Source organism: Microplitis demolitor, chromosome 10, assembly GCF_026212275.2.
Source record: "Microplitis demolitor isolate Queensland-Clemson2020A chromosome 10, iyMicDemo2.1a, whole genome shotgun sequence".
Lineage (NCBI taxonomy): Eukaryota > Metazoa > Arthropoda > Insecta > Hymenoptera > Braconidae > Microplitis > Microplitis demolitor.
In genome coordinates this window covers 15,751,433-15,776,283 of record NC_068554.1, presented here as the reverse complement: position 1 = coordinate 15,776,283, position 24,851 = coordinate 15,751,433, and the positions used below count along the sequence as shown (strand labels likewise).

Below are 24,851 nucleotides of genomic sequence, written 5' to 3'. Positions count from 1 at the left end.
CAGATACGGAGTTACAGCGAGTTTTTGAGAGTGCCTCGTACTTGAAGAGTATTTAATTATGCTATCTACAATACAAATTTTTTAATTGTAATTATCTAACATAGTAGTAAAATTTTTCAGTGCTAATAATAATTAGTTTTACCATTGAAAATGATAACAGTACTAATTGATAGTGGTGACGATTATTATCAAAGATGCTAATTGTAACTATTCAAGAGTGTATTTGTTACAACCAAAGATCGTAACTGTTACCATTCAAGGTTGTAAAAATTTTAAAACAAGAAATAGGATAAATTTATATTAATTGAAATCCTTTATATTCATCATATGAGTGAGTGTGTGTGTGTGTGCGTGTGTGTGCGCGCGCGCATGTGTGTGTGTGTGTGAAAATTAATCGCAAAAGTGAAAATAACATGCAGACAAGCATCCGACTATAACGCTGATAGTTAGATTATTTATTAGTTTAGATAGTTATTATTATTTTTGCTGATGGTAACTATTACCATCACGTTATTACGAATTACGATGTTGATAATAATTTTGTAAATTGATGTTTTTAAAAATGAGAGGCTAAATACCGCTATGTGTACGGTATAGATACACAGTAGGCTCACGCCATGACACTCATACAAACATGTGTTTGAACGTGTACTTGGCGCAAGATTCAACCGTGTCTCCTGATTGGATAACCTCAAAACCTAAAATTTAAAAGTGACAGTTTTTTTAAAGCCGCTATATTTCATTGGTTCTGTTGTCAAACTAGCCAGTTACTTGACAGAAACTCGATTTCATCTCTACTAGGGATATGAAGTAGTTTGACACTGGGAGTTCTTTTATTGTTAATTGATAAGAAAATTAATCAAATCGATTTAATACGTTTTTTTTTTCAAAAACAAAGTTTTTCGAAAACAGTAAAAAAAAAAAAATTTATTTTGCAATGTTTGGAAAACATGAAAAAAAAAAATTTTTTTATAAAATTTGGTATATCCCACCTCCTTCCTCCTATAATTATATAGAGTTACGGGAATTGTTTTATTTATAGTTCTACGGGCGGAGCTGCCATTTTAAAAATGTTATTAGTTCATTATTAACACAACTGGTGTATTCAATTACGACCGGGTGAGAAAATTATATTTTGATGAGGGAATCAATTATAAGATGTCATTTCTCGCTTTTACTTTACACAGTGATTCAAATTTTTTGATTCGGGAAGTCTTTTACGGCCTTCCAGAATCTTCACCAATTCCATGAGTTACATCTATAAATGTGTATACAGATATATACAGATATTTTAGTTTATGAAAATAAACATAATGACAATAATAATAAATAACATAGTATAACGAAAAGACTCGAGTTGTAACAAGATGGCGTCAGTTGAGTGGCTATTGAGATTGAGATTGGTACGACGAATATTGGAGGCAATGAGCCAGCTTACTTTTAACAAGGCGTCTCGGTAGTATCTTGCTTAAACTCGAATGGTCCCCTTGGTAAAAAAATATGAAAATATAATTCAAATATCCCATTGAAACTTACCACAAAGACATATTATTTACTCAGTCAATTATTTTTCTAACCCAAAAAAAGTTTGTCAACTACCGCAATATTTATGGAAGAATTTTATCCATCTTATTATTTAAATTAAAATTTAGGAGACGGATATTTTATTACCTATAGTGGTAGTTAGAGTGATAATGATCATTGAAATAAATAATTTATTATCGTTTAATATGTTGATAGTTATAATTAACAATAAATTGCATATGATATTGATAGTAATATTCAATAAATGAAAGCACTTAGACAAATGTAATTATTTATAATGTAAGTAATTGCATCCAGGGCTTTATTAAGAAATTAATAGGGAGCTTATGGCTGGATTTCTAAATCTAAGAAGATAAAATAAGAGCGGAAATATATTGCGTCCACAAAGACAACACTTGAAGAAAACTAATCGATACACTATCTAAAAAATCCATATGGATTTCTATGGTATTCCCGGCTAGATTTCCATGGGATTATGTACGTATTCGTATTGGGATCTCAATGAAAATCCATAATGTTCCCGATGGAAACTAATATGAACTTATAATAATACCTTCATGAATTCTCACGGAAATGTATAGGGGAATTTATAAGATAACCATAGGAATCCGTACTGGGCGTCAGAGTGGCTTTTAGTATGATGGCTGTGTTACATTAGAAAGATTATTAAAATTATTAATAATTGTACGACAACTGAAGCCGAAAATGCTGCGGAAGCTGAAAAAGATAAAGAATTTATGACATTAATATTATCGAAGATCGAGTTGTATTGATGATCTTGGCAATTGTTTAGATGGATCGCCCCACCCATTTTTGCGTAGCAGTTATTTAATTTTGTACTTATTGCTCTCAGATAACTTGTTTTAGCAACTATGCAAGGGTGCATTTATAATAAAATTTGCTTTTATTAATGAGAGATGCATGTTGCGTATGTTAAATTATTTTCAATGCATAAATTTACGCCCATGAGTTTTATTGTTATCCGGATTGTTCGGAATATTTAGTTGATCTAAAAGTTCTGATTAATCAACAAATATCAAATGACATAGAACTTCGATTCCGAATAAATTAATTGGTTGTCAAACCATTAAAATGAAGAAAATAGCATTATTGGCACGATAAATATAAAGGTCAATAGATTTGTCTCAAGAATGCCAACGGACTCATCGGTAAGGCTGAGGTTAACGTGTCCTGCGTAGACCAACTGTCTACCAATATGAGCAAAGTTAAAACACTAAAGTAGATTTCAGTATATTAACTCAATACCATCCAGAGGCAGATAGTAACAGATCGCTATGTACGTACTTACAACGTGTAGAGATATATAGTGATGGAAATCATTGAAATATGTCAATCAGAACTTATCCAAAGCATAAAAATTTGGGTGGGTTTCATGATAGAGTTTCGGATTTTATACAGGATTTAATTCTGATAATTTTTGGAGTCCGTAAACTTAACAATTGCCATGAACTTCAATATCAAATCAAATACTTAAATATAAATTAACTTAAAAATTACCATTAACTGTAAGATGATACTGGTTTTTTACAACAAAATCATTGGCTGTTTTTTCTCTGCAAGAATAAGTACCTTGATGCCATTTCTTAACATTTGCGATAGTCAATAGTAAACTATGCGACTGCAATGATGAAGATTCATCAATCACTATTTCCTCTGCAATTTATTTATACAATACTTAGTTTATTTTTATATATTCATTGATTTTCTATAAACAATTTGATAGTACCATTGGATGTCAGAGGAACACTGTCATTAAACCATTCGAAATTGTGGGAAAGCCGATCGATCGGTACGCTGCAGTTCAACTGAACAGTCTCGCCAACATTAGCAGCCATACTAATATGTGCAGATTTAAAATTTTCAGTCCCCTTATTAGTACCACCTAGATTAATGGGAATTTTAAATCGTTTTCAAAATTTGCATATAACATTAGTACATTAGAGTGTGATTATAGAATAGAATATATACCTAGAACAGTTACAGAGTGTAATTTAGCTGTTTCACAACCATGTATATTACATGCCCTGCATGTTATAGAACCAGAATTTGAACTATTTATTGCGATATATGATGATATATTTGTAGTATTGGAAACAGTGTCCTCCTCCTAAAAAGTATGCATTTACATACAAATGAAAAAAATCTTAAATCTGATATTATAACTAGATTTCATCAGATACAATTATTTCGGATCAGATATTGAATTTGGGCGGTCATGTCTAAAAATATCTTATTAGATCTGATAATATCTGCTGGATATCTTTGAGAATTTGATTCAAATATAAACAGGTTTTACTATGCCTAGCCAGATCCGAATATGAATTAGGGATTCTGAACCGTTATCATGGAAAATATTTAACAGATATAATTCGATTTGAAAAAATATGTCCAGATATGGTAAGATCGAAATTCAATATCTGACAATATTTAATTTGATTTGATCGAATCTAGTCGTATTTCGCGAGATCTGAAATTTTCTTTCACAGGTAATTAGGCTTAATAACTCATGAAAAAATAATTAAGATCGATGTAGATCTACTGCTGCAGATCTACGTAGATACGGAATTAGGTAAAGATCTAGACGATCTTCGATGATTTTGGTAGATCTTCAATGATTTTCGATTTATGATGATCTTAGCAGATCTTCAAACCTTTTCCAACAATATCAATGAAGGTCTATTTAGATTTCCACAGATCTATGCAAATCGAAGTTACAAATATCAATTTTTTAATTAGGGTTACAGAGTTAACTGGAGATCACTGACGGGTTTCGTGACTTTTTACTTATCTTTTCAGTAGATCTTCTGAAAAAAATGCCTAGCATTTTTGAGATCTACATTGATCTCGGTAGATCTGTTAGAAGTAACGTAGATATAATTTTTGAATAGACCTCAGAAAATCTCTGATATTTTTGACAGATCTTTAATAATTGTAGATCTGTAACGATGCTTAAAAATTTCTAAAGAATTCGACTCTTTGATGATTTTAATTCTATGGTGATTCATGGTGATTTCTATTGATTTCAGTAGATCATTAAGCTTTTCAAAACAATATTGATGAAGGTCTATATAGATTTCTATAGATCTCATCAGATCGAAAAGTTACAAAAATAAATGTTTTCATTAGGGTTACAGAGGTCACCAGAGATCTCTGATAATTTTCGTGAATTACCACAAATCTTTGTAGATCTCTTAAAAAAAAATGCCTAACAGCTATGAGGTCTACTTTTATCTCCGTAAATCTGTTAGAAGTAACGTAGATCTAATTTGTGGAAGAATAAAATCTTCGTAAATCTACGAAAATTGCATAATAATGTTAATGGAGATCTATTCAGATATCTGCAGATCAAGAAGTTGCAAACATCAATTTTTCATTGGGACTCAGAGGTAACCGGAGATCTCTGACGATTTCCGAGAATCTTATCGAATTTTCGAAGATCTCTTTAAAAAAATTTCTCAGGCAACTATAAGCTCTAATTTGATATCCTCTACGTGGATCTGCTAAATAGGCATTGTTCGTTATGACTTACCGGAAAAGCATTATAAGTTTTTAAGCCTTCTATTGGTTTATCGTATTCATCGAGGTAACTCCATTCTATATTTGGCAACGGATACCCTCTAGCTTCACACTTCAAGTCAATTTGTTGATTTAATGAATAAATCCCCTTAGTACTTCTCTTATCTACAATGTTTGGTAATCCTGAAAAACAATATTTAACTCAATAAAAATGCGTAACAAAATAATATCGATAAAAAATTAAAATATTTACCTGTGACTTCAAGATGAAAAGTTAAAATTTTTTTTAATACCGAATTATCAGCAATAAGTGTGTAATCACCCGTGTCATTGAAGCTTAAATGATATTTTGCCAAAGTAATAGAAAATTTTTCTCCATTAACTTGATAATCATGAAAATTCCAATTGTTATCTATTTCTTGTCCTGTAGGATCCAACCTAAAATTATCAAATTTAAACCACTACAACTACAGAATTTAGCGTGAAATTTTTTATTATTAGCATTTAAACCACTCAGTTTGGGTTTATTCGAAGATTTGCCGAATCTATAGAAAAGTAATCGATTCCATAGGAATTGTTAGGAATCTACCCGAATATATCACAGGAATCCATGAGAGTCAACAGAGATTCCAATGGCTTTATAAAATGGACACTGGCCTTTTTCCCATGAAATATGTCCTTAGTAATTTTATCTGTGTCGAGAATTGCAGTAAAGAATATAATTTCTTTGTTCAGAATATTTGATTTGTTTTTTTTTTTTTTAGATTTTTTTAATTTATATGCATATAAATATCCAAATATATCGTGTCAATTCTTTATAAAGATCCGATTAGTGCATTTTTCTGAATTTAAAAGTCGACAACCACGATTTTACGCCTATCGAATATTTGAACCACCACAGCTTGGACATATCAAAAGAGAGCAGAACGGGAAGAAAAAAGGCCAAATAAGAAGCAAACGAAAATTTTGACCAAAAAGAAGGCACCCCGTACGGTGCAGGCATCGCACATTAAATTTTGGTAAGAATTTTTTTTTAGGTAGATTTTTTTTAAAATCTAGGTATTGTATTTGTCCTCATGGTTGATTTTTCAAGGAATTTTGTCATAACCTATCATAATTAGTAGAATAGAGTTCGAAAATACCATTCGTTAAAAAATTTATATATGTATATATATATATATATATATATATATATATATATATATATATATACAACCAAGTTTTGATGACACGATTGCGGCTACAATTTTTATCAGATCTTGATGAAATTTTTTACACTTATTCTATGGACGATTATCACGGTTAAGGCCATTCTCCGAGGGTGCCCCCCACTTTTTTCCAAAAAATGTGGCGCCGCCTGGTGGCCGGCAGCCACACTAAAAAAAGTACTAGAGCTGAAAAACTTTATAATTAAATTAAAATTATTTAGAATAAGCAGATGCAAAAAATATAAATTTTATAATAAATAAAAAAATTAAGATTATTTTTTAAAATCATTAGTTAGTTTAAGAAAAATTTAAAACCTGAGATTGGCAAATAATATTTTCATTGACCTTGAACTGTCAATATCATATTTATTTTATATGAGTAATTAAAAAATAATTATAATATTTATCCAAAAAAGGCCAACGTACAAGTAATTTTAAAGACACGTAGAATATTAAAAAAATTACTTACAGTAATTATAAATACCCAGTTGAGCGTAGTTTCTTTAATAAATTTCAGCATTATATTTGCCATTTAGTAACTTTTTATTTTGACAGATGTAAACATCAGGTCTGTACTATTTTGTGGGCGCGTGCAGGGCGCTCAAATATAGTAGCGGGAAAAATTAAATTTTTTAAAAATTCATTTCTTTCAGAAATAGTAATAATAAAATTTTATTTTGCACGACTCGAACGCGAAGCGGAGAGGTTGTGCTTTACAACGGACTTGTCAAGGTCACGCGATTTTTTATTTATTGGTATCAATTAATTGAATTTCGTATCATTAAAAAAGTTTTAAAAGAAGATTTGTACCGTAGTTGTTTGATAATTGATTATTAATTTGATGAATCATAATTGATTTTAATATCAAATTTCGTTCGAATCCTTATGTGAAAATTTGAAAATAAAATAAATAAATAAATATTTTAATTTGTAAAAGTTCTGATGGTAAGAAATTATTGATGATCAAAACCTTTTACATAAATTTTTCACTTATCATGACGCAACTTAAAAAAAATTTTGGCATACTTAGTTTTGAGACATTGATAATATTATATACCTTTAAATATATATTAAATAAAATTAGACAGCTTTAATACTCTTATCGAAAAAATTAAAAGAATAATAAAATTTTATAAATTTTTTAGTGATTTTTGGAATGCTTTATTTTTGTAAAATTGGCCGTATCGAAAAATAAAAAAAAGAAATTCGAAGCTTCAATTCTGTAGTTTGAAGATCTTTTACCGATTTTTTGAGCCATGGTTATTGCGTGATAAAAAATAGCTCGAAAAAAAAATGCTATTAATTTTTTGGTTTTGGTTTTTGGCTCTACGAGCCCGGAAAAATCTTTTTTTAAAAAACTAATGCACAGTTCGGTTATGAAATTTATTAAGCTACAATTTGCTTTTTTGTTGTCTCTGTATGACTATTTGTTGCTGAGATTTTGGTCTTGGAATGAAAAAGGATCTTTTTGACTTTGATTATTGATATTGCAGCAATTAATGGTCGCACAGTAATTGCTCATACAAAGAAAAAGAATCGGCCCATTATTGGGTCGTGAATAGCTGCCAATTTTCAAACATCGGCCGAAGATCGGTTAAATATCGGATGATAACGGTATGCCAAGTATCGCAGTCGCAAGCATTGGCTAATCGTAGCAATCAATCATCGGCCAAAGTTTGATATCTATTAAAAAAAAATATTTAGCGTAGGTGGGACCTCGAAAACTTACACTCAGTAAATAAATAATAGGAGTTACTATCTAGCTATGGTAAAAATTTCTACCATCAATAAGATAGTAATAAATACTATCTACATGATTGTATATAAATCATGTAGATTGTAATATTCACCATATATTTATGATAATTGTTTGAAATCCTGTATGTTAACTAGAGTTAATTATTATATTATTTTAAATAGTTATATTTATAATCCAGATGGTAACAGTTACCATTAGAAATTATAATTGTTACCATCTTGATAGTAACTGTTACGAAATTTATTGCAGAAGTAAATATTATCACCCTGATAGTAAATATTACCATCCTGATAGTAACTGTTACTATCCTGATATTAAGTGTTACGAAATTTATTGCAGAAGTTATCATCCAATAAATATTAATTCTATTAAAAAAAATTATAGCACTAACTATTCTGGTACGTGGCCCAATTGGGACGATAGCCAAAAAGACAAAAAAAACTGTTTTTGCATTGAAAAACGTTCCAATCATTTTAGATGACTGGAATTAAAAATTTAACATAATAAACATAATTACTTAATTTTCTTAGTATAGTATTTCCTTAAGTATCCCCTCCCCTTTCTCTGCTACCAATACATCAATTGATAAACGTGTAATTGTGTTCTAATTTTTAAATACTGGGTATTGTTACCAAGTTCTTGAAATTGATCAAAATACCACTCTCTTAAAATGAACCAGTAAAAAGTGTTGCAAATCAGTGAATATTCATTGTATAAACAGTCTAGAAAACAACAAACTAGAAAACAATGCGGAATTTCAAAATACTTCAACAGAGATCATTTTTAAGGAACAAAATTGTCTACTAAAAAGAATCTATGCCATTTTATGATAATTCCCGGGAAAAAATGATTTTGCCTAATTATATATAAGTATGCATGATTATATATAATTATACATTAATTTATGTATGATTATATATAATCATATCTACCTCCATATATAATTATGCATGACATTATATATAATTTGATCTGATCATGTCTGACCAATACATTATGTCTCGAACTATGTATAAAGCTATATGTAATTAGATCTGATCAGACCTGAATTATATCTGCCTATGTATGATCATATATAGGCATATATATAATCATGCATATGCAGATATAATTCAGGTCTGATCAGATCTTATTATGTATAGACCTATATATACCAATGCTGGCCAGCAAAAAAAAATTAAAAATGCAATTTTTCAAGCATTGCGAGAGTATGACTCTCGTAATGCTGGAAAAAAAAATAATAATAATAATAACAACAATGATAATAATAATAATGCCCCTTCTGGAAGCAAAACTCATTATACATTTTATAATTATTAAATAAAAATTTTCTTTTAATGAAACCTTACTGTTTGGAATTTTTTACCTCGGCAATGGCTCATAGTACGAATGAGCCCAGCAAACATTTTTGCAGGAAATTTAACGCTCTACAAAAAAATTCTCCTATCATTTTTCGATAAATCCATTTGTTCAAAAGTTATGGAACCTCGAAGTCAAGTTAGAGTAATTTTCGAAATCTTTTTACTTTTCCAACGAAACTATCGGGCTTATCATAAAATGTCATGGAATCATTTTTGTAGACAATTTTATTTTCTACAAATTGTCTCAAATAAATTTTTTCAAAATTCCGTCGTGTTTTTTAGTTCTTTCCATTTTAATGCCAATCCTTTAAAATCAATCAGAACACTATTTTTTTAGGATCTTGGCATTAAAATGGAAATAACTAAAAAAACAAAATGGAATTTCGAAAAAATTTATATAAGACAATTTGTAGGAAATAAAATTATCTACAAAAAAGATTCTATGACATTTTATGGTAAGTCCGATAGTTTCGCCGAAAAAGTAAAAAGATTTCAAAAATTACTCTAACTTGACTTCGAGAAAGTAATTTAAGCTTGAAGACAAATTCATAGTAAATTTTGAGGTCTTATTACTTTTCGGGCGAAACTAGCTGACTTATCACAAAAAGTCATAGCCCTTTTTTAATCAGTAAATTTATTCCTGACAATGTATGACGCATAAAATTTTTCGAAACTCCGCATTGTTTTCTAGTTATTTTTATTTCAGTGTCAAGCCCTTAGAATCGATCAGAAAATTATTTTTTCAAGAGTTATAACTTATGAGCAGATCGATAGGTCGAACAGATTTATATACATTTTTTATAGAAATTCGACGTGCTATAAAAAAAGGCCCTTATCATTTTTTGATAAATCGACCAGTTCATAAGTATTATCAAGTTAAAGTTTAAAGTACGAAGAATTGAAATATTTTTGACTATTTTGGCGAAACTATGAGACTTGTCACAAAATACCGTATGACTTTTTTTTTAGGCTATTTCATCTCCTATAAACTATCTTGTGAAAATTTTTCAAAATTCCGATGTTTTTCAGTTATTTTCTTATCTATGATTACTAAATCATTGTAAAAAAATCATGTACTTATTCAAGAGACAATCACAAATGTAAATTATTTACTTTCGCCAAATAATATTTGTTGAATAACGGAAATATCTTTATACAAGTTCAGTCAAATAAGTATCAGCGAAAGTGAATAAGATCAATATTTGATCGTTTCTTGAATATAAGTACATACATTTTTTTCAATGATTTCATAATCATAGATTAAAGAGTTTAAGTAAAAAAAAAATCTACAATTTTGATTTTTACATTGTATATATAAATGTTGATATGATAATGTTATACACATACATAATTATAAATAATTATATGTACCTCATATGTAATCATACGTTATTGTATATATATATATAAGTTAGGCGAATTCATTCTCTCCAGGGTTACTAATTCTGAAAGAAATGAATTTTTAAAAAATTTAATTTTTCCCGCTACTATATTTGAGCGCCCTGCACGCGCCCACAAAATAGTACAGACCTGATGTTTACATCTGTCAAAATAAAAAGTTACTAAATGGCAAATATAATGCTGAAATTTATTAAAGAAACTACGCTCAACTGGGTATTTATAATTACTGTAAGTAATTTTTTTAATATTCTACGTGTCTTTAAAATTACTTGTACGTTGGCCTTTTTTGGATAAATATTATAATTATTTTTTAATTACTCATATAAAATAAATATGATATTGACAGTTCAAGGTCAATGAAAATATTATTTGCCAATCTCAGGTTTTAAATTTTTCTTAAACTAACTAATGATTTTAAAAAATAATCTTATTTTTTTTATTCATTATAAAATTTATATTTTTTGCATCTGCTTATTCGAAATAATTTTAATTTAATTATAAAGTTTTTCAGCTCTAGTACTTTTTTAGTGCGGCTGCCGGCCACCAGGCGGCGCCACATTTTTTTGGAAAAAAGTGGGGGGCACCCTTGGAGAATGGCCTTAAGTTCGAAGATGGACTAAATCGCTCAATTAGTTTAAAGGTTATGGCTGCTTGAAATTTCCACGATTTTTCGAAAAAATTAGTTTTTATCCACTTTCATATGTATATAATTTTAAAACTAATACTTATAGACAATTTCCGTAAAAAGTATCTGAAAGCTTGTCTAATAAGTTTCGATTTATGACCTAAAACTTTATGTTTTGACCCTTTCCTTCAATAATTTGATAGCTTTGAAAATTTTTATGGAATCAAAAAATGATGAAAATATGGTTTTCTTCTCACATAACTTTTGCATGACCTATTATAATCCAGTTTCGTTAGTTGTAATTTATTGTACACAAAATAACCTGTAAATTTCACAGCTGTTTTATATTTTTAACGTATTTCTTCTATTACTTATGATGTATCAAATGTACTTCTACCCCCTATCATTATCCCTAGTCTTGTCATTACGATAGCACCCACCGTTCTTATCGGATCTTATTGAAATTTTTCACACTTATTCTATAGGTGATTACCTTGATCAAGTTTGAAAATGATCTGAATCATTTGAATAATTTTGAAATTATAGCTGTTTGAAATATTCATGATTTTTCGTAAAAATCAGTTTTTAATCACTGTTGAAATTTATATAACTTTAAAACTAATATTCATAGACAATTTCCCCAAAAAGTATCTGAATGCTTGTCTAATAAGTTTCAATTCATGACCTTAAACTTTATGTTTTGACCATTTCTTCCAATAATTTGATAGCCTAGAAAATTTTGATGGAATCAAAAAATGTTGAAAATATGGTTTCTATTCCACATAACTTAAGCATTTCCCATTATAATCCAATTTCGTCAGTTATATTTTGTTGTGAACGAAATAGCCTGTGAATTTCACAACTATTTTATATTTTAAAAGTATCTCTTTTATCACTAATGATATTTCAAATATACCTGTACGCTCTATGATTGACATTTTTACAGTTTTATGATACTTTCAAAGCATCGAAAATTCAGAACTCATTCAGACTCATTTCATTTCAGACTCATTCAGAAATATTCCAAAAATAAACTTTTTTCAAAAATGTTTTTTTTGAATAACTTGTAGTGTGCTCAATGGATTGATTTAAAAATTAACTGGGCTCTGAAGCTTTATAAGCCGCGTCGAATGGCACTTGAACCATCAAAATCGGTTCATTCGTTCAAAAGAAACCGTTGTCGAAATAATTAAAAAAAAAAAAATTTTCTTAGTATTTTCGAAGTTTCTGAAAAAAGACTCCATAAATTAATTTTAAAATCCGATCAGTTGTAGGACTCAATAAAACGCGTCGATTCCCACCTCAATCGGCTCAATCGGTTAATTCGTTCGATAGATATCCTTGGAAAAAAAATGGTAAAAAACGTTTTTTTTCGAAAACAAACGCTCACAAAAGTATTTTCGAGCTCGAAAATGTATTTACAAAAATTTTACGAGCTCAAGGAGCTCGAAACAGCGACAAGTTTTGGGGCTGGCCCGCAGAGTCCACTGATAGACTGATTTTTTTTTATAATTCAGGACTTCATTTATCATCCCTAACAGTGTTTGTATACCCCATATTTTATAGCAAGCTCATAAAAAATTCCCCAAAGTAGACTATTCTTTAGCCCACGAGCTAAACTACACCCTCAATTTTCGATATAATGTTCTGTCTATATAAAAATCTATGGTATCTTAAATTATTCATGTATATTTTCTATAGGAAATTCAGTCATCCCAAATTATATATGAATTACCGAAAGAGTCATGTGGGATAAGAGTGCGTGATGGGTAAGTATGCGCAAGCCTATGCATTGCAGTCCAAAATTAATGGGTTTGCGCGCATTTCCCCACAGAGCACACTTATTCCAGATGAGTTTATATAAATTAAAATTTCTGGGGTTCCTAGATCTATTTCTTGAATGGAAATCTAGGTACCCATAGTTCTCATATGGATTTTTTGTATACGAATGCAGATACCTAGACTCCTGTATGAATTTCTCACATGGGAACCAAGATATCCAAATTTTCATATGAATTTCCTGTACGAGAATATAGATATTTATGTTCCTAAGTGGATTTTCTGCAATGAAATTGATAGATTCAAGTTTCTATACGTGATTCTTGTATGGAAATCCAGGCACCCATAGTTTACCATTTGGAATCCCCATGGATTCCTATACAATCTAACATGAAATTGTTTGTGAGGAAGCAGAGGTATTGGCTGTTCAACACTCATACAATACATGAAATACATTACCACGTAAATTTTGGTAGTGGATACGCATCAACATTGACAGTCAATATGAAATCTTTCCCAAAATCTTCTGAATAAGAATTGTTGAAACCTTCTATTGACATTTCCAAGTGATTTTCATCTTGAGTAGAATTATATTGATCAATAATTAAGTTTATCGAATTAATCATCATCGTTAACATATTCAATATTCGAAAAACTACTTACTGTGTAATGTCAAATTAATTTTTTCAGATTTTACCACCGGATACTCGTAGGCATAACATTCATATTCGCCAACATCTTCCAGAGTCACGTTTATAATTGTTAATTCCAAGATAGCAGTCTGAAAAATTTCAAATGTGATTTCACGGAAAAGTTTTGTCTTGAATTTTTTGCTCTATAAAAAGAAAATTTATATGAAATATAAAAAATTTAGATTGTGCAATAAATGGCCAAAGACAAAAATTTTTTACTGGTTTTGGTGTGAACCAATTGACGAAACATCCCCTACTTTGATAAATCTGAGGAACTGTACAATTTAGACTAAAGTCTTTACCAAGTTCCATGTGAGTAAGTAAATTAGTGGTTATTTTTGATGTTTTTAGTTGATCCCATGTATCTGCAATTCAATTAGTAATATAACTATTATATATGTCCGCTGTCGAAAAAATCCATTTGAGGTTGTATGAAAATCCATAGAAACGCATATAGAAAGGATGGGTTTACGGAGCAATCCATCAGAATCAACCGAAATCTGGTGCTATAAGCAGGTCCCCAAGACTTTTTTGTCTAGAGTCTCTTCAATTCCAGAGATAGAAGGAATATTAGGCCAAGAGAGGTTTGGACTCGTGGTGGTTGTATTTAGACTCTATGTGTCAATGGAGTGAGTTCTTTGAACTCACCTCCACTTTACGTCACCCTTGGTCATTTGATTATATTTTTTGACTAAGGATGCCATCTGGGGTGGACGTAGATGCATCACAGCGCATATGTCCCTAAAATAGATGGGAAGACGGCCCGTTTCATTGCTATATTAGTTACTTTACAATGTTTATAAACATGGATTTTTTTGTAAATTCATACGTTCCAATATAAATTCTCAAAGGTTTTCATACAATCTTCGATAGATTTTTTCTTTCTCGAAGAGATTCCAGACTTCCTAGCACCGGTGGAAAAAAAAAACCATTATTTTGGCATATACTTGTTATCAACTAATAAATGTAAGAACCCTAGTAGCATTCTCCAGTAAGTCTTATGTAAATCAGTATCTTTAGTCTTCACTAAATCTGAATCAACATTCTTGAACATGTCCGAGGCAAAATACTTTTGTATGTAATAATATTATCAGTTAGTAGCACTTGCAATTTGAATGATGTTCACTGGGTTTCCTATAGGTACTGCGCTTGAGCTTAAAGTGACTGGGAGAAAAAGAAACCCGATATCCTGAGCAACTTCGGAGCAACTCCGATCGAAAGTTGTCATATAGTACGATATTGCTTATTAATTTCTACAGACTATTTTTACAGATTTCCGTAAGCCTTTAAGATGAATCTTAAGCAAGACTTGGTGAAGTTTCAAGCACTTATAGTTATGAAATACATCTTCTACAAGGCTTGTTTAAATCTTCCGTAAGAAATTTGCTGGAGGACAGTGCTACTTGGGAATATTCTCCTGTATCCCATTTTTTGAGATTTATTCCGTATTATTATCATTTCATTTCACTATGTATCATGATGATTTTTATCAGATTGAGGCAAATCAGTGAAAATTATGTCACAGTAGAATACTATTAATGCTTCGCTGATCAAATGTTAAATTACCTGAGAAAAGAATATTGAAAGACATTTGGCTTATTTTACGCTGTTCACTTCCGGTTGAATTAATAATACAATCATAAAATCTCGGACTATCAATTTGAAAATTTTTAATGGTGAATCCTTTCCTCGGATCGTACGATAATGAATTATTTGGCTGTAATTGCTGTTAAAAATAACTCGTCTTTGTATCTTCATATTTTAAATTTCAAAAGCAGTCTCAAATATTCTTATACACTACTGGAAAATATTGAAGGATCAAAAAAAAAAATTCCAAATTTTTGGGTGATTTTCAACAGGCTGTAACTTCGAGAGAAATGGTCGTACAAGAGGTAAAAAAAAAAGAAAATTGTAGTTCCACGTATCTACTTTTTTTCTTAGAACTTTAAAATTTCGTAGCGTCAGCGGTTTCCGAGTAATCTTAGAAAAACCAGCGACAAAAAAGTTTTCAAATTTTATTAATTTGTATTTTTTGGTCTACGAGCGTAGAAAAAATTTTTTTTCGCTTGACTACTATAAGGATACCTTCGTTATTCAGCTTTAATTTCATTTTTTACGGACCTTAATATGTCTACTTCTCACCAAGATATCGGTCTTCAAATGCAAAAGGATCCTTTTGTCTTTGATAATCGATATCTCAGAGACCAATGATCGCACAGAAAGTTAATGGAGAGTTTCAAAAACTTGAATAAATTTTCTTCAATGATTAGCCATTGCTTACTCAAAAAAAATTTTGTTCCTATCGTCACATGAATTTAAAATTGTAACAATGCATTTTACAATTTAATATGTCCACAAAAACTCTACAAAGAGCCAGATTAATCCGACCAGCCGTTTTTCTGATTCACTCGATCAAATTTTTGAAAAAATTAAAGGATTATGTTTTTTGTTCTAAAAAGATTATAATCTTTAACAAATGAAGAACCAAATTTTTTTCTGAGCTTTGTCTACATTTTGATTGTAGACAGTGCTTGAATTTTCCAAAAAGGAAAGTTTTTTTTTTTTTTTTTTTTTCAAAAAAAAAAAAAATTTTTCAAAATAATTTTTTTTTCGGTATAACTGTATGACATTTGTAAAAAACAATGCCCAATCATTTTTAACACGTTTCCGCCACTGCATCCCGTGATTTGACTGATTTCTCGTTCATTAAATTCAAAAAAAAATTTTTTGAAAAATTAAGCACTGTCTGCTATAAAAATATGTACAACGCTCAGAAGAAAATTTGTTTTCTTATTTTTTCAAAGATTATAATCTTTTTAGAACAAAAAACGTAATCCTTTAATTTTTTCAAAAATTTGATCGAGTGAATCAGAAAAACGGCTGGTCGGATTAATCTGGCTCTTTGTAGAGTTTTTGTGGACATATTAAATTGTAAAATGCACACTTAACATTATCGATTTCCAAAAAACCCCCAAATGCCCTTTTTTTGTTACAATTTTAAATTCATGTGACGATAGGAACAAAATTTTTTTTGAGTAAGCAATGGCTAATCGTTGAAGAAAATTTATTCAAGTTTTTGAAACCCTCCATTAACTTTCTGTGCGATCATTGGTCTCTGAGATATCGATTATCAAAGACAAAAGGATCCTTTTCCATTTGAAGACCGATATCTTGATGAGAAATAGACATATTAAGGTCCGTAAAAAATGAAATTAAAGCTGAATAACGAAGGTATCCGATCCTTATAGTAGTCAAGCGAAAAAAAATTTTTTCCACGCTCGTAGACCAAAAAATACAAATTAATAAAATTTGAAAACTTTTTTGTCGCTGGTTTTTCTAAGATTACTCGGAAACCGCTGACGCAACGAAATTTTAAAGTTCTAATAATAAAAGTAGATACTTGGAACTACAATTTTCTTTTTTTTTACCTCTTGTACGACCATTTCTCTCGAAGTTACGGCCTGTTGAAAATCACCCAAAAATTTGAAATTTTTTTTTGATCCTTTAATATTTTCCAGTAGTGGATAATTTGCTTTGCTTGTTTGTTTTTAAATTTTATACTTACGTTTCCATTTGTACTTAATTCTACTTGATATTCTAACGATGTTGGTCGACATGGTATCGTAACATCATCACTAACGTTTACTTTTAACATATATCCGAAAAATCCGTAGTTAGCAAAAGGAATATTAACAAACAAGTAGTAACTCGCTGAAATAAATAATAATGGCAATTAAAAATATCTTATGTTGCTAGCTTATGCAAGCATCATATTGTACAACTATCTGAATATTAACAATAAATACTGCTTGTGGATGACTGTGCAGTGATTGAAAGATTAGGTATATAGTTTATTTCTTACATTTAACAAAAACGTAAATCCATTTGATCCCAATGTCGTTGTAAATGTCGGGTGTGATGGAATAATAATTTTGAAAAGATCTTTTATACTTTTGAGTTGTGTTGGCACATCCATACCATCCACTGTCAGTATAAACTGTCAGTTGACGTTCGAAAACATTTTGATAACTCTGATCAATTAAGATAGGCCCATTTATGGTCTCTAATGAATTTACTCTCTGTAAATGGCAATTTATTATCATGTTAACAATCATTTCAAATGTTATTGAACACACTCTCGAAATTCATAGTCATTAAATGAAGTTAAACGTAAACTTTAGTTGGACTTACACTTTCGGGGTCGGAAACGGGATAAAAGAAAATTGTTGGTTCGCTACTTAAGCATATGATTGTCAATGGATCCCCTTCGCTTAAAGAAATTGTTTCCAAATTCGATGTTACTTCTGGCGCTAATGTAATAATAACTGTAATAATTTAATTTTAGTTAATATTATTGTGAACTTTTTTGTTACACTACGTTATTAAAACAGGGATTTCATTTATGATTTTAATAGTGACGGTTTCTGTAAGGGATAATTTAGAAACACAAAGATCTCACCTGGTATATTAATAGTCGCTACAACATAAGAATCGCAGCCAAGGTAATTGCATGCTTTGCAAGTGACTTTTCCAGTTCTTTGGGCATTCAATTTAATAGTAGATGTAACTTTTTTACTATCAATAGGAGTTACATGTTCCTAAAAATATCGATAAATATATAATTATTGATTTAATAGCTCATAGTATACAATCAGCGAGTGTATTGATAATGTTGTTTTTAATTACGGACATTGAATATGTCATTTTTGACTGTAGTTGATGATGAACTGTCAAAACTGTTTGAATAAGTCCAGGTTATAGTCGGCAAAGGATATCCCTCAGCTTCACATTTAAACTCTAATTCTGTATTTTTTTTATATTTTTTAACCTCTTCTTGCGTACGCTTCGTTATAATTGGCTCCACTACAAAATAGTTATAAAATAAATAGATACATATATATATATATATATATATATATATATATATATATATATATATATATATATATATATATATATATATATATATAAGTTTCAAAATCAACTGTCCTTAATATATCCGATCGTTTTGGTCCTATATCGGTCCAAGCTCGTTACAAGCAACCGTAAGGGGTCGAAAGGGAAAAACATTCGTCAGGAATTCACGATTTAGGCTCCCACTCCATCTCAGTTTTGGGAGCACGTTCTCGATTTTTGAGTCGTAATGGAAGACGGAATTAAAGGGGTTGCGTATAATGAGCTTGGACTACATATGCAGGAGAAGAAATACTTATATAAGTACTGATTCCGATGCCTGATACTCTAGATTATCATATATGAGGTTAAAGCTTCATATAGTTTCATGTTGATATCATGTAAGGTCACATATGATGAAAGTCTCACTCATGCATGATTGTATCTACCCTATCAAAAAAATCCATGTGGTATTACATGAGAACCCATCGGAATCTTTATAGGAGAGTATGTATGTAGGAGTGTATGACTTGATTTACGAATTCATATAGGAAACCATTGATATCTGGATTCCCATATGAAAAATCCACACAAGAACTTGTAGATACCTGGATTCTCACATAGAAGTTTAACCTAGAAACTTAGATATATAGATTCCTTTGCGGGAAATTTATATATGAATCTGGGTTTCTATATATGTGATTTCTATAGAATCTGAGGTATCTAGATTTCAATATCTATCGTCTGTTGATACTTGTATACGCTAAAAAGAACAGATTAATATTTCTATAGAAAACCATATGGGAATCTATCTGAAAACACCAAATGGGAATCCACATAGGAATCTAAGCTGGATTCTTACATGGATTTTTTTGATAAGGTAAACATGTATGATTACGTGCAGATACAAGAAGTTTATTTATATGAAGTTATATATATATATATATATATATATATATATATATATATATATATATATATATATATATATGATTAGATCGTTAATCTTAACTGATCGTGCCAACGCACCGATAATCATATACGGTTTTGGAAAATTTTATCTATAGGTAGTTGTGATTATTAACGAATATTATTCGATCATATATGATCATGCATGCTCGTATACGATCATACATAGTCAGGACCATTTTTACATGGCATGATCGTAGATAATCAAACTGGATTATTTTATATGGGTGATCAGATATCAGTTCTTAATGTTCATAGCTTGAAAAAAAAATTTACTGAGCCATTGATTCTTACTCAAGACTTCCAAAGAAAAAGTTAGAGTTTTAGTTTCTTCTGAATTCGTAGCGATCAGTGTATAGTCACCCCCGTCTTCAGTGGTCAGGTTGCTTTTCAATAAGACGATACTGAAACTTTCACCGTTAATTTTGTAATTACGAAATGACCAATCGTTGTCGATTTCTCTTTCCTTGGGATCGAACCTAAGTTGACAGAAGACATAAATTAAATCTAGAATAACTAAATGGACGCTAATAATATCATCTAGCGACTTATTTAAAACATTTTTTTCATTCCGTCCGCTGTTCTTGTGATATAAAATTAATAGTTTCAAAAACAATCCCAGTTGAGGGTAAAAATTTATAAGCTAAGTAATTTCTAATCAAATCACCATTTAAATGTTGGCAAGGGATAGGCAGCAACATTAACTTTCCACTTTATCTCTTGTCCGATCATTTGTTTATACTGGTTTGAAAGGCTCTCGGATATATTTAGATATCTTTTCGCTAAAATAAAAAATGTGAAGAAATTAGTCCTGATATTAATGTCATTCTTAAACGTATCTAGACAATCGTTATGAGAAAATAGCGTACTATGCAGTTTGAGATTAACTTTTATTGGACGTAAAATTGAGAACCCATAAAAATGACACTTGTATTCACCGACATCGGCATCGGTGACGTTTTCAATCGTCAGTTCACTAGTGTAAGAAGTACAATAAGTTCCAGGTTCAATGATAAATCTTGTCTTTTGTTTACCCTGCAATTTATCAAGTTTTAAAAGAGCATTGACACTTGGGATTGGAAACGTAATGGTATTTTTTGAAACAGTAGATACCTGTCTTGGTGTAAGCCATTGAAATAAATTTTCTGTAAAATTTTTATTTTCATAAATAGTGCAATTAAGTTGATAATTGTCACCAACACTCATTTGCTTTGGTGGATAACTTGTCAAATGTAGTATTTCGGACGTGCTAAATAGGCCTGATTCAGCATCTGGAACTATAAACAAGTACAATCTGGTTTCAATACGTTGTTGATAATCTTCGAGATACATGAGTACAAATATTTGCTTAAATTCATTTTTAGATAAAATATCCTACGAAATAGCCATATAGCTGATTACCTTTAACTGTCACGTTAACCGCAAGTTGGTCTCCATTGGGTCTAACGCCACATGCATAAGTTTTGGCATCTCTTGAGTTGATGTTGTGTAATGTAAATCCTATGGTTTCATTATATGATATTTTATCACCCAAGGACAAATATTCAGTAGGTTCCTTATCAAAGTATAAAATAATAAGTATCAATATAGAAATATAGATTATTACAAATAATAACTCATCAATTGATGAAGTAGTTATCCACTAATTAATATTAGGGGGCACTTCCCCCCCCTCCATTTTTGAAACAATTCTGAACTCCACTCTTTAACAAGAGCTGAGAACACCAAGCTGCAGATTATCGCATTCTTATCGGGTAGAAGGAGTCCCTTGAAGGGTCAACTTAAAATAAAACTGCATGCTCTGAAGTGTCGTTGACAAATCGCAGCAAACTTATTCCATGTGACCCTAAATAACTGATTGTATGTCAACTTATTCTGCTGATAGCAGATCCCAACAATCGCCGATACCTTAATATTATATTAATATACACTGACAAAATAATAAATTTGACCAGTGAGATCAGATGTCATTGGGATCAGTTGTCCTAGGATCACTTCCCGGAGATCAGTTGAAGTGGATCACACGTGAGTGGACAAGCTCGTAATTAATTTAGGAAATAAAGTACTCAGACATAGAGCTTCAAGTTACTACCCAGCTGAGCTATCTGTTCTTCGTGTGATTATGAAAACGTTGTCCCTATGATTGGCTTATGCGCTAATGAAAAGGGTGTGTTTAACGATTGCATCTTTGATAAATTCGTTACATTCACAGATTGAGGCTATCGTTCGAAATAAGAAGGATTCGAAGTCAAAGTTTTTCTACAACAGGTTCGCTAAACGTGGCTAAATTTACAAAGTTTATCTGCAGTCGAATTCCATTATCTTGGAAAGTTAGTTTACTAAGGAGCAAAAAGTTCTGACATCAAATGCCCCTTTTCCATTAAAGAGTAAACTACAATGCATGCAATTTTACATCCATGTCAATGGTGCACATATGAATATACTCAAACACGAATATACGAAAGCCAATTTCATTGGTGGACTTAAAAATAATAATAATAATAAAATAAAATGATAAAATAAAAATAATAATAACTCTTGACTTACACTATTATAGATCGATAGTTTCACTTTATATTTTGGTGAAGTTGGGCGGCATGGAATAACAACATCTTTGCCAAATTCACCTTGAAGAAAATAAACTAAATGATCAGACACGAGTGTTTTGTTTTCGGCTAAAAAATCAAATGACAATAAGAAACTATATGCACAAAAATTTGATAGGATAAAAATCAAAAAAATTTTTCTGACATACATCTGACAAAAACATAAGTCCATTTTATATCAATTTCACTGTAAATAAATGGCGTGATCGAAACATTCCTTAAGTTTAGTTTTCGATCATTTTCACTCGCCTTTGCACAGCCGTACCATCCAGTGTCTCCATGAACTGCGTTAGGTCGTTTCAATGTTACTTTAAATTCATTTTTTGTTGTACTAGTAATTAGTTCTGCTGGTGACGTAAAAGTCTGTGAAAATGATGTAATTCGTGGAATGAATAACGTGATTGAACATGACATTTCACGAATATCTAAGACTTTTACTTTTTTATTACACGGGCCATATTAATGTTATTTTAGTTTTTTTTTTGTTCACTCTTTTAAAAACTTTCTCAACGCAAAAAAAAAAAATGATATGATTATAACTCTGAATCAGTGAATATTTACTATTTGCTAGTGAATATTCCCAATTCGCTAGTGAATTTTGCTAATTTCCAATTTTAGGGGTATTTGTTGATCCTCCCCCCCTGAAACGTTAGTGGTTGCCGAGAAAAAAATCTCCCCGAAAACTGGGCTCTCTAGCTCATCTCTAAAAGGGCGCTATTCAAATTTTAGTTCCACGTCTAATTAACATGTAAAAACTTATTTTTTCATTAAAAGTTTAATTACTTGTAAGCTACTCAATATTTTTTGAATTTATGTATAAATCATTAAAGTTAATTCCTCAAGCTTTCCAAAAGCCTAAGATGAGTCATAATTACTATAATTGGAACGCCAACTGAAACTGTCTAAAAATTATCGATTATGTATTTCAAAATGAAATTATTAATTTTCATTTTGTTTTTTTTTTTTTTTTTTTTTTTGCTAGCTTTACTTGGCGATAATTTTGGCTTATCATAGGATTTTAGAGAGCTTCATAAATCAGTTTTGGAGATCTATGCATAAAATTAAAAAACATTTAGTAGCTTACAAGTAATAAAACTTTGAAAAAAAAAAAAAAAAAAAAATTGGTCTGTTAGTTGACTCTGCGGGCCAGCTCCAAAACTTCTTGCTATTTTCGAGCTCCTTGAGCTTGAAAACATTGTCGTGAAGACATTTTCGAGTTTTTCGAGCTCGAAAATACTTTTGTATACACTTGTTTTCGAAAAAAAAAAAATGTTGTTCACCATTTTTCTTCCAACGATATCTCTCGAACGAATGAACCAATTAAGACGGTTGAGGTTGCAATCTCATTTTGAACAAATCTATTAATTCAACTTACATAATAATCATTTTTTGGGTAGAAAATATCAATTTCTTCCGACCCAGTGCATGATACTTCCAATAAATCACCTTCAGGTATCTCTGTTTTTCCACAATTTGAAATCATTAACTCGGACGCTAAACACACTAAATAAGAAATAAACAAATAAATATTGATAATGATTTTACACATAATTATATCTTATGAAAAAAAAAATATGAAAACCACCTGCGGGCCAGCCCAAAAACTTCCCGCTGTTTTTGAGATCAGGGAGCTCGAAAACATTATTACTTGTAAATTTTTAAGCTCTTCGAGCTCGAAAAACTATTTGACCGACAAAACACAAGTTTCAATGAAAAAAATCATTTTTGTCCGGTGATATCTTTGGAACGAATGATCCGGTTCAAGCGTTCTTGGTAGTAATCGAAAAATCTCACTAAGATTTAGAACTGACTATATTTTAAGGTAAATCAAGCAAGTGGTTTATGAGTAACACGCAAAAAATCTTAGAAAAAAAAATTGTATCTGGTAAATTATATGACCAATAGACGCTAAAGTCTAATAAATTTTAAGTCTTGGTAAGCCTTTTGGATTGACACCATGAACGTTTAAATTGGTTGATTCGTTCTAAAGTCGGACGCGCGCGGGCATTCGTCCGAAAATAGTCAAAATAAATTCTTAGGATCATAAAACGTCAACATTTAGTGGAAACTAGATTTTCAAAAATCGGACCGAAACCAATAACTTTTCTTTTTTTGAAAATTTGCAATTTTCATAGCGGGAAATCCAAAAATACATTTCTTTATAATTGTTAATAAATGGAAAACTTACGGTAGCTGTATGTTATCAACAAAATAAAATATTTCGAATACATGATCGTCATTTTCGAATATTTTTACTGTTGACCTATCGTATCACTCAGCTCGTTTGTAACTATCACTAAGAACATTTTAACGTATATAATTAGAACTGTGCCCGGGGCAACACCAATGATTAAAAAAAAATTCCATTCAATTTGATAAAAAAAATGGTTCAAATATAATTCCAAGAAAGACAAAGATATCAATTTTTATAATAATCAATGGTAGTTTTAAAATTCATCAATAATAACAGAAGTAA

The 24,851-nt window shown here is 30.3% G+C and overlaps 1 protein-coding gene across 1 annotated transcript; it reads right to left on the bottom strand.

Moving 5' to 3' along the window:
- Positions 1-1,707: 1,707 nt before the first annotated feature.
- On the bottom strand, positions 1,708-24,674 carry LOC103573775 (hemicentin-1). Its single transcript, XM_014442594.2, has 24 exons — positions 24,564-24,674; positions 23,751-23,878; positions 22,525-22,738; positions 22,317-22,444; positions 21,171-21,324; positions 20,883-21,046; positions 20,639-20,804; positions 20,437-20,551; positions 20,064-20,248; positions 18,598-18,770; positions 18,367-18,505; positions 18,099-18,232; positions 17,770-17,986; positions 17,473-17,618; positions 15,474-15,633; positions 14,127-14,272; positions 13,879-14,050; positions 13,675-13,792; positions 5,336-5,520; positions 5,096-5,265; positions 3,535-3,673; positions 3,293-3,448; positions 3,064-3,219; positions 1,708-2,262 (listed from the first exon to the last, which is right to left on the bottom strand). The coding sequence occupies exons 1-24, from the start codon at positions 24,613-24,615 to the stop codon at positions 2,195-2,197; spliced, it is 3,585 nt and encodes a 1,194-aa protein (XP_014298080.2). The 5' UTR covers positions 24,616-24,674; the 3' UTR covers positions 1,708-2,194.
- Positions 24,675-24,851: the final 177 nt, after the last annotated feature.

Excerpts from the sequence above, each read along its gene's own strand:
- LOC103573775 (XM_014442594.2), bottom strand. The coding sequence starts at position 24,615 with ATGACGATCATGTATTCGAAATATTTTATTTTGTTGATAACATACAGC. Across the intron at positions 21,325-22,316 it reads AACTATCGATCTATAATAGT|GAACCTACTGAATATTTGTC; the intron begins GTAAGTCAAGAG and ends TACTTTGATAAG. Across the intron at positions 20,249-20,436 it reads CCCTTGCCAACATTTAAATG|GTTCGATCCCAAGGAAAGAG; the intron begins GTGATTTGATTA and ends CTGTCAACTTAG.